The 16279-nt window shown below is 38.3% G+C and overlaps 1 protein-coding gene across 9 annotated transcripts in view; it reads left to right on the forward strand.

Moving 5' to 3' along the window:
• Nucleotides 1-16279, forward strand: part of USP45 (ubiquitin specific peptidase 45) — a 58472-nt gene that overhangs the window by 38046 nt on the left and 4147 nt on the right. For 7 of the 9 annotated variants that reach the window (XM_041121961.1, XM_041121960.1, XM_030001042.2 and 4 more), the window contains exons 9-14: nucleotides 2855-2942; nucleotides 6574-6655; nucleotides 7656-7747; nucleotides 9811-9867; nucleotides 11218-11361; nucleotides 14453-15122. In XM_041121961.1, the coding sequence (XP_040977895.1) occupies nucleotides 2855-2942; nucleotides 6574-6655; nucleotides 7656-7747; nucleotides 9811-9867; nucleotides 11218-11361; nucleotides 14453-15122 (1133 nt within the window). Of the gene's footprint in view, nucleotides 1-2854; nucleotides 2943-6573; nucleotides 6656-7655; nucleotides 7748-9810; nucleotides 9868-11217; nucleotides 11362-14452; nucleotides 15123-16279 lie in introns of those variants that run through there. The other 2 variants (XR_005931943.1, XM_030001094.2) reach the window with 2 other exon arrangements.

A 16279-nucleotide genomic window follows, 5' to 3' on the forward strand; every position in this document is an offset into this window, starting at 1 on the left:
AGCCTTCTAGCTACGGTTATCTTAGTAAGGATAACAGCTTAAGGATCTATCCACGTATTCATAAGTGTATTTTGCAATTTCTGTGTAATCTATGCCTGCAAAGTATGCTATTTAGAGTGTATTTAGATGCTGTGAGTAGTGAAAAAAGGAATCTAGTTTTTGAATAGCAGTGATTGAGACTACTGAATGGCTGTCTTATGAACAGATGCAACGTTACCGCTGTGCAGTTGGCTAAAACATCACTGGTGTAAATGGTAGTGTTGTCTGAAACAGATGTTTTTCCTCTTTTGGCTTATGAGGGTCATGTGGATACTGCGGGTGGTCTAAAAAGACTAAAAAAGAATTGCTCTTCCTGTGGAACCTTCGGTTTTGTTTGTCCTGTGTAGTAAAGTGCAACGGTACAAACTCGGCCAGCGCCAGTGTCCCTTCTGCATCCTTGGTCTGACTCACAAGCTGGCTCGTCTCTGCTGGTGCACACACCACGGGGGAGGACAGCTCAAAGGACAGTGTAGTCTGAGAGGACAAGGGCAACACCAGATGTGTATTTTCTAAGGCGTGTAGACCATTTCCTTTAAGACTTAATTTCTAGAGATGAAAATTTGGAAGTATGCTGGGGTTTTGTGTTTGTTTGTTTGTTTTTTAAAGAAGCTGTTGCAGTCCTTGGTGATTTAGATCTCTGTTTAACCTGAGTAGCCAGTATATATTATTCTAGAAGGTGCACTTGTAGTCTGGGAATTTCAGACAGTCATTTGGTATTGCACATCCAAAAGGTAATGACGTTATTATTTATGCAGAAGCAGTATCTTTTTCAGTTGCAGCCCTAATGCTTTTTAGCTCATGTGGATCTCAAAAACAAAACAAAAAACGCTCCTTCATTCAACTTTATTGTAAAAAGGAGGGCTGTGGCACACGGTTATACAAGAAGTGCTTATCACTCACCTCGCAAACAAAATCACAGCTGGAGAGCTGCAGCCTCGTAGGTTTCTCCTGCAGGCCACTTCACCTGCTCAGCCCGAGATGCTGCTCGCCGCCGTTTTGGGGATGGCCAGGGATATCCCCGCAGGGCGCTGCCATGCAGGAACGATGCTGGTGGGCTTGGGGCTGGCGTATCTGCCACCCGTGCTTATGGATGCAGCATAGAAATGAGACTTTAAAAGATTTTACCAAGCGTTACAAAGTTCTGCTGAGATGGACCACACTATCCCCCATCTTCTAAACTTGGATAGCGTGAGAAAAGAGCATTGTATCAGCATTTTCTTTTTAATTCTGGCTATCTAGATTAGTAAACTAATGGTGATAGGAAATGTAGTGATATTAAATCACAGTAACAGTGTGGATACTTCATGTTCTTCCATGGGTTGTCCAGATGACTTGTTTTGGTGCACTCAGAAATTGCAGAAAAGCTAGAATTTGTAATGGTTTTGTATTCAATATACAGCAGGAGCAACATACTTGATACACTTGGCTGTTATGATGGGTGAATCAGGAAGGTTCCTTTGATTTGTGCAGAAGACTTGTGAAAATTCAACCGCTGTCATCTCAGATATTTTTGCTCTCAAAACCAGTTGGGTATACAATTCCCGTAAGTGGCTTTGGGGAAAAAAAAACCAGACAATGTATAGCCTATTTATTACCTGCCTTTGCAAACCTGATAGTTTTTGGAATATGGATTCAAATATATTGTCTCGGTCAAAGTAACAGTGAAGAGAGTGTCTCATCGGTTTCAGGTTCTTTCCATTTTAGGTATGAAGCTGTGTTTCGTTTGCTTCTGGTAATACTACATGTTTTAATACAAATTTCAGACGTGAAATATTGCAGTTTGTTAGACTGTAGGACAGAAGTTTAGATATGGATATGGTGTGAGTTGATAGTTCATGATGCTAAAAGGTCCTTTTAAAGCTTTTCTGAAGCAAGTTTAAAAGTAACTCTTATCTGATAATGGAAGAGTGGTTAACTCTTTCTACCAAGAAAACCTGCCCCAAACCCTGGCTCTTCTCTTAGCGATACTCTTAGAATTGAAATCCTCTGTCATATTATATCTGTAATATTAATTGAAGAAATCTAGCATAAATAAAAACTGATTGAATACAGTGTAAATTACATAGAGTATCCTATTATTACAGTTTTCTCTTATATTTCTTTAATAGCATTTGAAATTCTTATGCTCTGTGATGTTACTTATTTCTAGGGCATTTTCCATCTTACTCATGGATCGTTCACTCAGTTCAGTAAGCTGCAGATTAGTGGATTGATTGACTGTAGAGACATTTGGAAGAGATGGTTATGTATACTTCTGTTTAAGAAGTTAAGAAATTCTCATTTGGATTCTGACCTGCAGTTCTTGTTTGTTTGATGCACAGCCTTGGGACTTCCCTTGCATTTCAATATCATCTTTTTTCAATTCAGATTATAGTGCTGTTTCTGGTTTCCGATACACAAACTTTTTTATGCACATTTGAGATTTCTTCTTGGTAGAGAGAAGGATGAGTTAGCAGGAGGGAGGTTAAACACTTTGAAAATCTTCTTTCCCCCTCCTCCATGACATTGGGACTGTTTGGCGATACAGAAGTACTGGTGTAGTCTGTCAGCAAAACGCTGCTAGCATGGATGAAACTCTACTGGCAAAGCTGTATTTTAGTCAAGCCATACCCCAGAGGGTCAAAATGCTACCCAGGTTAAAGTGCAGCCTTGTTGGTGTAATTGCTGCCACACCAGGAGCTTCCTAAAGCCCCATGAGGTCCAGCAGGGATTGTACCTATTTGTACCCCTGGCATCCAACTACAGTCTGATGTAGACATTTTCTCATTAAGAACCTCCCAAGGTAAATTTAAATTCCTTACTGGTTCTTTTGTAGGGCTCCTCGATTTAAGGGGTTCCAGCAGCAGGACAGCCAGGAGCTTCTGCACTATCTGTTGGATGCGATGAGGATTGAAGAAACAAAGGTAATGTCTTTGTGCGTGTTTTTAAAGAACTTATTTGACTGTATAGTGAACTACTAGTCATTGCTTCAATGGTCTTCATGTTCCCAATGTTTTAAAGATGTACTTAATGAAGTAAGAGTGGCTATTTTTGTTATCTTGAGAAAAATTACTTTTTTGAAAGACTATTTAATTATGTTCATGTTGATATGTTAAAATTGCTGATTGGAATGAAAGTTTCAGTCAGCAGTAGAAAGAGTATGGTAAGTAGAACGTGATAATTTTAGGAATCTGAATTGTTTGCCTTTATTTAAATAAAATAAAAGTATCAAAAAAAAAAGGACTTCAGGGGAATCAAGAAAGTAGAAGTAGGACCTCTGATTTAGCTGACAAAGTGTATTTTAAAGCTTTTAGAAAGAAATGAGAAGCTCCTAGCTGTGGGCCTGCCCACATTTTCCATTGAAATCTAGTTCAATGAAAGAAAAAAAGGACAAAAATAAAATCCTGCAAAGTTTCTTGTATCTCTTGAAAGTGTGAAGAACTACTTGTTTTATAAATAAGGTGCTGCTTTTCATTACTTAAAATCTACATCTAAGTGTGCTAAGTATATAAGCAGCTATATTATATTAAAAATGACCCTGTGTGGGGTTTTTTTGTTTCTTTTCCTTCGTTATTTCTGCCTCCTGCATTGTTGAATGCAAGAAAGTCTGTGTTTGCTTGCTTGAACTATTTTGACTGTATCTGATTTCATCTGTCTGACTTAGTCTTGAAACCTTCTTTTCAGATGGTATTTTGATAAATAGCCTTCTCTAAGTCTCCTTAAAAGGAGGGCCTTAAATCTCGTACTGACCAGCGTACTTCCTCTTCCCTCTCATTTAGTAATGTGATGAATGTCATGATCCTGAACTGAATTATCTTGCAGACAAGATATAAAGCTGTGTCTGAGCCCAGTTCCTGGCACTAGAGTAGAGCTGAATAAATCTCCATCCTACCAGAATATTAATATATATTGGTCTTGTCAGCAGTATACTTGATCATAAACAGAACTGAACTACAGGGAGAAACAGCTAGACCTTGACATTGTCACACTTACAGAATTACACGTTGAACAGGGCACGCAACGGAAGTAGCTGACTTCAGTTAGAAAACAGTTGTCATGTTTTTGCAGTAGAGGGAAATTTTACTGTTTGTTGATTTTCGTGTAGTAAAAGGTGGAAACGATATTTGCTTCACAAATGAGGATTCATTGAAAGCAGGATTATTACAGCGACTAAGCTTCTTCTCCAGTGGGTGACTGCTCTTCCCCTCAAGTCACTCTCCTGTTTCACCAGTGAATGTGCCATCTTTATGATAACCTGCATTTGTATTTGCCTTTTGAATCGTTTATTGTTAGAGACCAGTGACAGCTACAGTAGCTACCACAAAAGAGTAATGGAAGACGGTAAGAATTTTGAGTGACCTTTCGGGCAGTATTTCTGCTGCCCGCATCACCAGCCAGGGAGAGGTCGGTCCCACCCTGCCCTGCAGTTACACCACTCCGCTGCCCTCGTGGGGCACTGCTGCAGACACATCTTTATCACCTCGGGCTGCTCCGCCACAGGCATCTCTCTTTTCTTTTTTCTTTAATTATCCCGTGTTTCGGGTCCGTAGATGGCGTGACAAAACGGCCGACGTCAGGCCAGGCCACCGTGCCGGCCAGACCCAGGCAGGAGCAGCTCTGCCCGCGGCCGGAGCCCGGCGGCACGCAGGCTCCGGCTGGGGACAGCCTGCAGCGACGGGTCCGCCACCAGAATCCTGCAGCAGGGGTTACAGCCGCTAACCTTCCTCTTTCACGCCGCTTTTAAACTTTACTCTCGGAAGAGGGAACAGGCCTGCTGAAAGGGCAGCCTGCTGCTTCGCCATCCACCTGCGAGAGAGCTGAACGCGGCCGTCCCTGCCTCCCTAGCCCTATCGGGATTAATTGTTTTTAAACCCTAAGAGTTTTGATGAGAAATACAGATAATACATAACACGGCACTAGTTACAGGAACTAACAAAAAATCACATTACACTTCTGCCTCTTCTCTGTGGTTTTGTATCTCGTATCCGACACCAGCGTTGGAACTTTTTCCTATCCCTGTTAAAAAATTAGAAAGTGTGTATGTACACAAGTGGGTTTTTTAGATAAAAGCTTGTCGATACTACAGGAAAGATGACATAGCGTCTGCCGTTTCAAGCAATGTGGGCCGGAGATGGTTTCACACCAGGGCCTGAAGTGGCTGAACCCTGCTGCTAATTGATTAATGTCTGCTGCCATTGTCCACAGCACCCTGCCCATTCAAAGACTATGTCTTTCTTTGACCTAAATAAATGGTTCAACGAGCTAATCCCAACAAAAGGGTTGCTTATGGCCCTAAACCCATTTATGGTGCTCAACTTCATGAATTACCTATTGATTAGTCCCTCTTAGTATATTGTTGGCTTTAAGATGAACAAAGCTGAGCTGGGGCAGCGGGAGTTAATTCACAAGCCAGGTCACATACTCATAAGGTAGGAGTGTGACTTGGTCTGATGGGTGCCTGAACTGGAAACCAAACCTCCAACGCTGTCTGTCATCCTAACACTTTTGTAATGTATGGCTTGAAAGTGTACTTCGCTGCCTGCAAGCAAGAGCTATTTATTATTCTTTTCCTGTTAGGACACAGGGTTTGAGTTACTTGCAGAAGGTTCGGTATCGCCATTTGTCTCTAGAATGGTACGTTGCTCTAAGTGTGACTTCAGTGACACATTTAATTACAAATGTCATTTGCACACCGGCACGGGAGGCTCGTACGTGTTACTAGTTTGTGGATTAGAGAGCAAGTACATTTGCCGGGGAAAAGGGAAGCGCGGGTCGCGCACGCTGCAGTGTTCCCTGTCAGGGGACCCGATCCATCCTCCGGCTTCCCTCTCACAGCACGTCGAGGCCGGGCTGAGCCGCCTTTTGTACCAGCCTGTGCAGTTCTGCTGCCAGGGTACAGCCTCGGGAATACAGCATCTCCTTATCCCAGGGCAACTGAGAAATGGGGGGGAAGCTCCCCCTGTCTTGAGGTGCAGCTACAGCTCACCTGTATGTATGAATTTGCTTCTTTCTGATTCTTCTTTCAAAAATGTGGGTTTAGGATTTCCTGAGCAAATGTTGATGACATTTATATGGATTCATAAAAAGTTTTGTATCTCTCTGAAGGTTTTCTCTGAAAATAACTCTGAAATGTACGGTGTTAGAAAATAAACAGAAGTAATAGAAATACTGGCCAAACACAGTCATTGAAGTCTGGCTATTAAAAGATACTCAGCTGCCTTCAAGTATTTTGTATCCTAGTCAATCAGTAACAGTCCATTCTTTGGTATATTTTTTCCCCCACTCCCAACAGCGGAAAAAATAGATAGTATTTGTTCACTGAAAGTCTCATAGTTTCTTGATGACCTGTCAAGTGCTCTACAATGGCTCCCTTTTTAAGGGGAGGAAATGATGGTTTTGACACCGTTAGTGAATAACAACAGTAGTTTTAAAATATTAAATGATGCTTATTTTATGGAAATAAGAGTAGATAAAATCTAATCACATACTAATGGTTTTTAGAATGTTTACCCTTAAAATACTTGCTAAAGATTTGGTTTTTTTTTTTAATTATAGCGTATACAAACTGGTATCTTAAAAGCATTTAATAATCCAACTACTAAGACGGCAGATGAAGAAACTAGAAGAAAAGTCAAAGGTATGCAACTCTATTGAAAACTTTTCAAAACGCACAAGTTTTTAAATACCATTTTCTTCAAAACTGAGTATTGCAAACAGCAGTCCCGAAGTACTCTAGTTACAAGACTTGTAATATGTATTATTCTAGTGCCACCTAGTGTGTATCTAAAGTATGGAGAGCTCAGTATGTGCTGACTTGCATCTTCGTATCCAGGATAAAGGCTTCCACTGTATTAATAATGCCTCTTTTAATGATAGATAGAATTTAATTTTGTTTTCTAAAATAGCCTGCTGCATCTTCAGGTTTGTTACATAGCCAAAATTATTGTATCACTCAGAGAGGCCACTTTCCATAAATAAAACTGATTTCTGTCAGTTGACTGATACTGCGAGCACTCTAAATATGATTACAAAGCCAAGACAGGAAGCTGTTTCAAAAGAAAGCATGTTTTTTCAAAACAAGAGGTTTTAAATTAATTTTTTTTGTTCGTGTGTTTAAGCAAAAGTTCTAATTTTGGGGATTTTGTTTTAATTAATGTCTTAATAAGGATTAAGCTGTTTTGAAAGTCACCCTTCCCAAATCCACAACAGTTAAGGCGTAGAGACATATTAGAACACACTTTTGTCTCATTTTTTAGAGTTTTATAGTTTCAAAAACCTTTTATAAAGGGTGACAACCTGTCTGCTACCCTAGTGTCTATATTAAGGCAATACAATATTATGTATTCAAAAGAAAACTGAGATTTTATTTAAAAGGCAGCTTCTTGAGAGATACAATATTATTATTCTGTTACAGTAGGTGGGGAAGGGAAGGACAAAAGGGAACGGTCTCACTAAAATATTTTTAAATGTTGAGATAATACAGTATATGATGTGTTAGTTATTGTATTGTGTTCAAAACATTTTGAATATGTTTAAAAATCGTGCTTGCATAATATATCTTAGAAAGAATTTTGTTGTACTTATAGTGTGGCATTGGATGTTATTTTTCACATTTAAAAAAGGCAATGTTTTTTCAGCATATGGAAGAGAGGGTGTGAAGATGAACTTCATAGATAGGATCTTTGTTGGTGAATTGACTAGCACTGTCATGTGTGAGGAATGTGAAAATGTAGGTATTCTGGAACTTGGTTTGATGTGGAATAGATCACATACTGGTTTGATTGTCTTGAAAGTATAAAATTGTATTGCCAATTTTATACTTGTTTGTTTGTTTGTCAAAACAAGACTTTATTGAAAGTCTCTCATTTAAAATTATTTATTCCTTCTTTAAAGCATTATCCTCCCAAACCTAAGAAGAGGGGTCCTTTGAATTCAAAAAGGATTCAAGTACTGGGCTTGATTTTACATCTAACTTAAGGCTGGAGGTCCCAAATTCTATAATCATCTGTGTTACACCCCAATTTTATTTGATATTTTTAAAACACCTACCTATCTTAAGACATAAATCCTCCTGCCTGCTCTTCTGGGATATACCTGAAAATTGGGTATTACTTACTTTGAATTACTTTGAATTAGTATGAGTGGGGAAATGCTAAAATCACTCTTTTTTTCCTTGTAGTATTTTTGATAATTAATGTAATAACGCTAATGAACAGCATATTCCTTTCATAATTAATATTACTGACATTTCATCATAAATGCTTTCCATGATCCTTTTAATTTTCTTTAACTTTGGAAGAGAAAAATCTTATTTGCATGACTTTTCTAATTGAATGTTACATTTGTGTTTGGTTTAAAACATTGTATTTCATATTATAAAGTAAAATCAATTAGTCTGAATAATTAAACACAGTCCTGCAGTGCCAGGTAAACTTCCCCTGTGTGTGGTGTGTAGATTACACTTCAATGTGCGAATAGTATCAATGAAGAACTTTGACTATATAAAAAATAGAGGTTGTATGTATTTTGCATGTCTCATTTATTTTTGCTGGATTTTTATATTCTGCCTGCACGGGACTTGGGAATTTGCTAGCTGTAGCCCTTTGAGGAAGTTTAGCATTTGCTTTCCTTTGCCTGCATTGGCAAAGATATTTTTGACTAATGTTTGTTCATGCAAACTCACTCTTTAGAGGAATCCCTGTTTGAACATCACTCATCAGGCAGTCATCATAGTTATAATAGTTTTGACCTCATTTATTGCTTTACTGGAACCTAAACCATGCTGAGACCCTCGTACAACAGGTAAAAATAAACCTACAGTCCATATCAAATGTCGCAGGTGGAAGATAGGGTCACAAGTCTAAGATGAAGGCAACAATGACAGTAACTGAGGGCATGACTGTGTTCAGTAACTTCCACGTACAACATGATTTTTTTTTTTTTTTTTTTTTTTTAAGGCCTTGTTTTTCAGCCTTTCCAGAGGTAAGATAAGTCAGTTTTGGAAGGAATTTGAGAACAGGAAGGGAGAGAGCTTAAGGAACAGGCTTGGATGAGATGGTCTAGTCATAAAGGCAGATGGAAAGTGCTGAGAGAGAATGTCTTTAGGTATGCTTTGCCAGTTATTTCCAGTTACAGCTTAGATTTTATATGGCTTATAGACGGCAAAATAAAACTGCAGTACAGAAAAGAAGGTTGGGTTTTTTTTTTTCAATTCCTTTTTCCCCAGTAATTGGATTTATTTCAACAATTACTAGTGCATGTTATGGTGTGAAAAATTCTAATAAAGCTTTTGGCTGTAACCAGTAAGCTTGACTTAATCTTTTCTGAGAGCATCAGGTTAGAACCTGTCATCTAACTGTCACTGACCAGTCCTTGCTGCTTAACAGTGTACGAGGTCAAATGCCTGTGCAGAAGTGTCCAGGATCAGGAAACTCTAAAGTTAGCTTTCTGCAAAATTGAACCATCTAGAAGGCCCACATGACTCGAAAATCTGTCTGGAGCGCAGAGAAACTGAGCACCACACTGCTTCTAAGTCCAGTTCGTGCCCAGATGAATGGCCTTGCCCTTTATGTCTGTATGCTGAAATTTTGTGCAGTGTTAGAAAGAAAATCAGAGCTAACTTAAAATAAATTAAAAAACGTTTGTGGGAAGTTCTTCATTGTAGTTTGATACATCTTGTAATTAGCTTTTTGTATAGTTTCTGATAATAATTTGATTAAAAAAAGGAGCGCTATGTGCTAAACCCATATAACATTCTTTGTATTTAATATGCATTTTCTCTTTTTCTTCAAGATTTCAACAGTAAAAGAACCTTTCATTGATCTTTCACTTCCTATAATAGAGGAGAGGGTAAGAAACAGAATACGTGATAAATAACTATTGCTTCCAGTGGATTGTTTTTACATACCTTTATGAAGATGTTTATGTGTATACACACAGTTTTGATTTCAAGCCTAAAGATGTATGCTTGTCCACAAATACATGTACTGTCATACATCTGTTCATTATATGATTTTATTTATATATATAGACATACAGTGTCTTAAGTGCATATATTTTTAAATTAGCCCAAACTTGGAACAAATAACCATAGTAATTTACAGTGTATGTAGGTGTGATATTAGGTTAATTTAGTAGTAGTTTTTGTATATACTTACATGAAAAGAATGATTATAAACTTTTCTTTTTGAAGGTCCACAAAGTTAGATTCTAGCCTATTGGTTTGCATCTAGAGAACCTGAGTCCCTTGGGCTGAAGTGCACCTATGGGATGAGACAGTGTAAAAATGGATAGACTTTGAATATATTCTGGTGTTTTCGGTATTTTAGAGAATGTCTCCATTAGCTGCAGAGGAACTGTGTTCCTTTGAAGGCATATACTCTGGTTTTGCAGGACTTGGGGTTTTCATTTGGGGGGAGAGGGGGGTTGGGAGTGGTTCTTCCCCCATCCTGCATATATTCATGTATATTTAAGGAAGAGTATTTAGTGTAATATTTAATCCTGTATAAAATGTACTCCTCTCCAAACACCAGTTTTGTTCATAATAAATTCTTCATCTTTGTTGCTGCATAGAGTGCAGATGTCTGGTGGGAGTTAAAGCTTTAAGAGCATTTTGAGTATCTGGGCCCCTGTGCTTCCTGGCTCACTTGTGTAACACAGGAACTTCGTGGCTCTGTCTGAGAGAGAGATCTGCTGGCTTTTAGCAATCGCTGCACTTACTTGAGGACATGCATTACTTTATGGTCGTCTCTTTCTTTTGTAGTCTAGATACGCTGCTGCCATTAACGTGATGGGGGATGTGCGGCAGCTCCTTCATCACGTCATAAGGTGGTAGGCTGCACCAGAGACTGACTTACAGGGAGCTATGTCCCCTTTGATAAATTCACATCTCATACACCTATGGATGTGCTTATACAACACTAGAATAGATGATTTGGTATGTATTGTACAGGAATTTTGTATCATTCCTATTTCTTGTGGCTCTCGGTTGATCCTTCAGAGATGTTGATAGTGAGTTTATGATAAATAAAATTAGAAAGTAGTCTTATACCACAATTCAGGGGCCAGTTAATTGGATTTATGTAGGCCAGTATTTTCTAAACTAAAGGAAAAAACCCACCTACATCCATCTTTTCTGTAGGTTGCAAAGGAATACAAAATTGGCATATTTCCTTTCTAATTTCCTGTCTAATTTCTTAGGTTGCAAAACCTGTGCCTTTGGGAAGAACAGGTAAAGGTAAAAGTGTACAAGAGGCAGATCTTGGTCAGTATAACTGTTCTTCTATCGCTACACTGAATAATCAACCCAAAATTGTGAAGAAACATGCTTTAACAAAAGATAAGGTAAGAACTTAAATACACTAACCAATCATCTGGAGTTTATTCTGAAGTTTCTAGGGCTACAGGGGTGGGAATTTTGACACCAATCAATGGGGGGCCTTTTTGTATACATATAGCTGACATAGACTTGTTTTAAAATATTTAGGTCATTATTAGTGTGAGAAACGAGAGTCATTGGGAACCATTTAGTTTTCAGTTACAGTGTTTCATTTGTAAGGAAAAAAAATAATCCGCAAGTTAGTTTCAATTCATGTTGCTCTTGGTTTTGTTGACTGCTTTTCTTTTGGTGTCCTCTTTGTTTCTGGTTGCAATTACAAGAACTGCAATGCTGGCTAAGAGAGCAGGCAAGTCTGCGTTAGTGCCGTCCAAGGGATTAGGTGGCAGCGGGTACAACAAAAATAGTGCAGCCAGCAGAGACTCTTGGAGACCGAGAGCACGGTTTCCATGTTCCACTTGGCCTTCAGCAGCCCAAGGGCTGGGGAGCTCAGTTCAGCCCGTCTCCAGTGCAGCCTCCTAATACAGTTCTTTCTGATGGTAGCAAAAGGGTTCTGCAGATGTGCCAGCCTAACAGAATTGATTATTTGTATGTATCAGTATTTACAGACTAAAAGAAATATGTAGTAACTATTGTGCACGTATATTGTTAATGAAATGTGACAAAGGCTCTTACTGTCATTATTAACATCACTTTTTTTAACAAGCCTTACCATCCATGTAGGGCTATGTGGCCAGTTAGAATCTATACTAGGAGAGACATGGAAAAATAGTGTGAATAATAGTGTCAATACTGATACGTGCAAACACAATTACTGAAATGTTTTCAAAATTAATAAAATAAAGTATGGGTTCAATAAACTAGACTAGACAAGACTAATATAAAGGAAGCAACAACTCTGCTTTCAATAAGAATGGACAAAGTGACCTATGAAGTATGTCTGTGTAATTGGTGAGCTTTGTGATTCTCCGCTCCCCCTCCATCTTTTCAGACACGTATTTATCATTATTTTAGTCTTTTTAAAAAAAATTATTTTCAGTGTAATATATCTGTTCTGTAGTAAAACTTCTAATTCAAAACAAACAATTGTTGAATTCAGTCAGTGTTTGTTGATATTCTGTGGCTTCAGTTCATCAGTTTGTAAGTTTGCTTGTGAAAATGGAGGTGTCCCATGGGTGGTTTTGTAGGTAACAGAGTACCTGAACACTCCTTGTTAGGCTTTTCTCCTGAAATGGGGAGCTTTACAATTTTAAGAATTTTTTGACTGCTGTTTGCATAATACCCCTAAACACTAACAGGAATTTCAGGCAAGTTCTTCTCACTTTTCTCTATTTATAAGGCAAACAAGCTTAACTGAGACAAAAAATGGTCCTAATGGGAAATAGTGTTTGTGGTTTCTAATGATTTTTATTAGTTGTTTTTTTTTTGCTAAACTGTTCACTTGCTTATAAGTTTAAGGACTTGAATTCTGAAGTCATACATTTAGTGTAAGTTTAAACCCTGTTTAAGAAAATATTCAGGAATATTTTTTGTCTTTCACATGGACTTCATTTGGACTTAAGTTCTTGCTTAAAGTTTAAAACTGAATATGTGCTTGAGGATTCTTCATTAATTGAGTCTATGGTATATATTTAAGGGATAGACTGAACAAAGTTCAGTGCCTGCAAGTTAGGCAGTTACCTGTAGTGCCTTAGCACACCCATGACCTGGAGTGGGATCCAAAACGGAAACAGTCCAGAAACCCTCTCTACCAAATGAGAAGCTACCTAAAGATAGTCATTAGGAAATACTAAACCCAAAGCCCTGTCTCAGGTTACACCCTTGCTGCAGCTTAGGCACATGATCAAGTGTGCAGAAGGGTATTTCCCTCCACTTAGGATCCTGTGAAAGTTAGTTTCTGTAGTTCGTTCTGTGAAAGCACTGATGTGAGCTTAACTCCTGCTGTGTGTCTGTTTGTTTAAAGGTACTTTATTAATGCCAGGAAGTGGAAGATGCAAGTGCAGGGCTCCTGATGCTCAGAGGGAATTACGAGCCTTATTTTAGGAACGTGCCTAGACTACAGCTTATGAGGTCATGGCAATTTTAGATTCTTGTACCTGGTATCTGAGTGAGTCCTACTGAAAGGGTCTGTGCCCTGCTGGGGACCATAAAAACTCTCCTGAATCAGGTCCTAACACACCAAATACATGTGAAGGAAAAATGTAACTGAAAAACCATATAAAAGACTGATAGGAGAAGAGAATGAGATAGAAGTAGAAAAAGGACATGTGGTAGAAACAAAGGAAAGGACAGGAAGAAGGATGTGCAGACACTGTTATAGAAGAAAATGCCTAAAACCCTCAAACTGTTGAGGTGAATGGAAGGATTCCCACTGGCATCACTGGAATTTTGATCCAACTCAGAAAAAGGAAAAAGCAAAGGGGAAGGAAGGTTGCTCATTTCTTTTGGAAAGCAGCCAAACAAAAGGAAGAAAGAAAAGAATCATGAACATTTATAAATTACCTAAAATTATGGCAGCTTTGGGTTTTTTTTAATCTATAGGAGTAGTTTTCTGTGGCAGCAAAGTTTTTTTTTCTTCTTGCAATCTTGATAAAATCAAAAAAATCATTTTCAGATAACATACAAATTAGCAAACATACTACTAGGGATGCTTTATTTAATTCTAAGACAAGTGCCTACAAGGTGAGTTGAATTTTTTCTGGAGCTGCTCATCAGCTAAGGCCTCTGATGGGAGGCTAAGGGACTAGCTTAAACCTGAGGACCTCTTAGAAGCTTGTTAGATTAAGTGAATACCACTTCAAATGTGCCATCCACAGCTGTCACAAAGTGAATGTAATTAGTTGTAATTAGTTGTGGGAAGTATTGATCTCATAGTAAGTATAATGCTCTTAGCTGACTGGGGTGTAGGTTTCTAATCCTAAATTGGTTTAAAAAGATCTTAAGGAAATCAGCTAGCTTAAACATGTGAGATATAGAGAATATAAAAATAATAGGTTTAATTTGCTTTGAATTTGTCCTGTTTCAAAAGCTATGCTAGATCACAGATCTGTTTTCTGTTTCTCCCCTGTATTACTGAAATAATAATGCCATAATTTACAGAATCAATTGAACCAGGAGAGACGGCTTGCCAGAAAAGCTTCCTCTAATGAAGAAGAAAGAAGTCCTGTTATCATGCAGGAAAAAACCAAAAAGCTTGAGCTGGAAGGTAGCTCTGGTGTCCTGTACTCCAAAGACACAGCTGCTGACTCCACTGTAAATGGAAGTCAGACGGATGGCAGTGAGAAGGAAGCCAGCCGCTCTGAAAGCAGCTTTGATGCAGACAGTGAAGCCTCAGAAAGCGAAAGTGCTTCTAAGCAAAAAGCTTTCAGCCTGTCCAGCAACACGTCTGGTTTGCACGTCAACCACATAAATGTTAAAATGCCGCACAACAAACCAAGTGATAGTAATGAAGAGATGATTTCCAGTGCCATATCCAAACTCAACTTCTGTGATACTATAAATGAAGATAAAAAATCGAGCCGTGGAGATCCGGCAGTAGGCTTATCGAATAATTCCACGTTCTCAGTAGACAAATCCCCGCTCTCCCAAAACCCTCAAAATGCTTTCCAGACGCTTTCCCAAAGCTACATAACTAGCTCAAAGGAATGTTCTGTTCAGTCCTGCCTTTACCAGTTCACCTCTGTAGAGCTCCTAATGGGGAACAACAAGCTTTTATGTGAGAGCTGCACAGAAAGGAAACAGAAGTATCAGAAGAGAACCAACTCCACAGGTACAGTGCTTGTATCTGCCTGGACGCTTTACAAAACCGCCTGTCAAAACCTGCGCACTCGCTGCGGTTTCATTGCTCCAGCATGGGCCTCCCCCTTGTGGTTAAGTAGGAAATGTCTCCCCAGGCAGAACTTCCTTGTAACAACTTAAAACTTCATCCTGCAAAGGCAGCAAGACTAAATTTCATATTAGAACATAATCGTGGATGTAACTTAGAATTTATTTTGCATCTCTTCTGTATTTTATCTAAGATAAATAATTTAAAGATGACCATAAACTGAATAGGCGCCTCATTCGATACTGATCTTTGCTGCTGTTTCTGTTCTTTACAATCCTAGAAGCTTTGAAATAAATGCTGTAATATTCAGCTCTAGCAACTTACATACTCAGGGAAGTAATGTAATTAAGTATGTATGAGGGGCAAAAAAAGACACTTGTAACGAAGAGGGAAAAAAACTTGCAAAGATTTGTAAGAATGGAGATGAGAGAGAACTACCTTCTTGAGACAATGTTTTCCTCAATGCTTGTATAGCCCAAGCAGACCGTTAGGGTTCACTGAGTAAGAAAAGCAATTTAAATATAATGAAAAATAAACCTTTAAAAAGGACTGGAGGATTTTTTTTTTTTTTTGATGTATAGTAATTCAGAAGGATAAAAAAATAAAGCTCTTCTGAGTATTTGTAAATAAAATATAAAGGGAAGTCTTACAGTAACAAAAAATTGCCCATTTGCTGTGCATTTATAGATAACTGGAGAGATACAAGTTAAGAATGAGTAAATTCAAAAAAATTAATCTAAAAATAGTATTTTGTAATCATTAATTTATTATTATTGGACTGAGAATTAAGTGCTATATAAATAATATTTTGGTTCCATGCGCACAGTGAAAAATCAAAAAGGAAAATCAGTTCACAGCTAATCATTATTAATTTCTTTCCTTCTAAAAAAGATTTAAGAAGTCACCTACTTTTACATGAAATGCTCCATTCTACCTCAGATGAAATATTTTCCTTTGAATATGTGTAAAACCAGTAAATTATTTTTTTCAGAAAAAAAAATGCTGGTGGCATGTTTCCTTTTACTGTATAGCTAACCACAGAGCTACTTTTGGTAAGAGCCAAGGGTTCAATTCCTGGTTCTGCACCATAGGGGGACTGG

The sequence above is a fragment of the Aquila chrysaetos genome, chromosome 2 (genome assembly GCF_900496995.4).
Source record: "Aquila chrysaetos chrysaetos chromosome 2, bAquChr1.4, whole genome shotgun sequence".
NCBI classification, from domain to species: Eukaryota; Metazoa; Chordata; class Aves; order Accipitriformes; family Accipitridae; genus Aquila; species Aquila chrysaetos.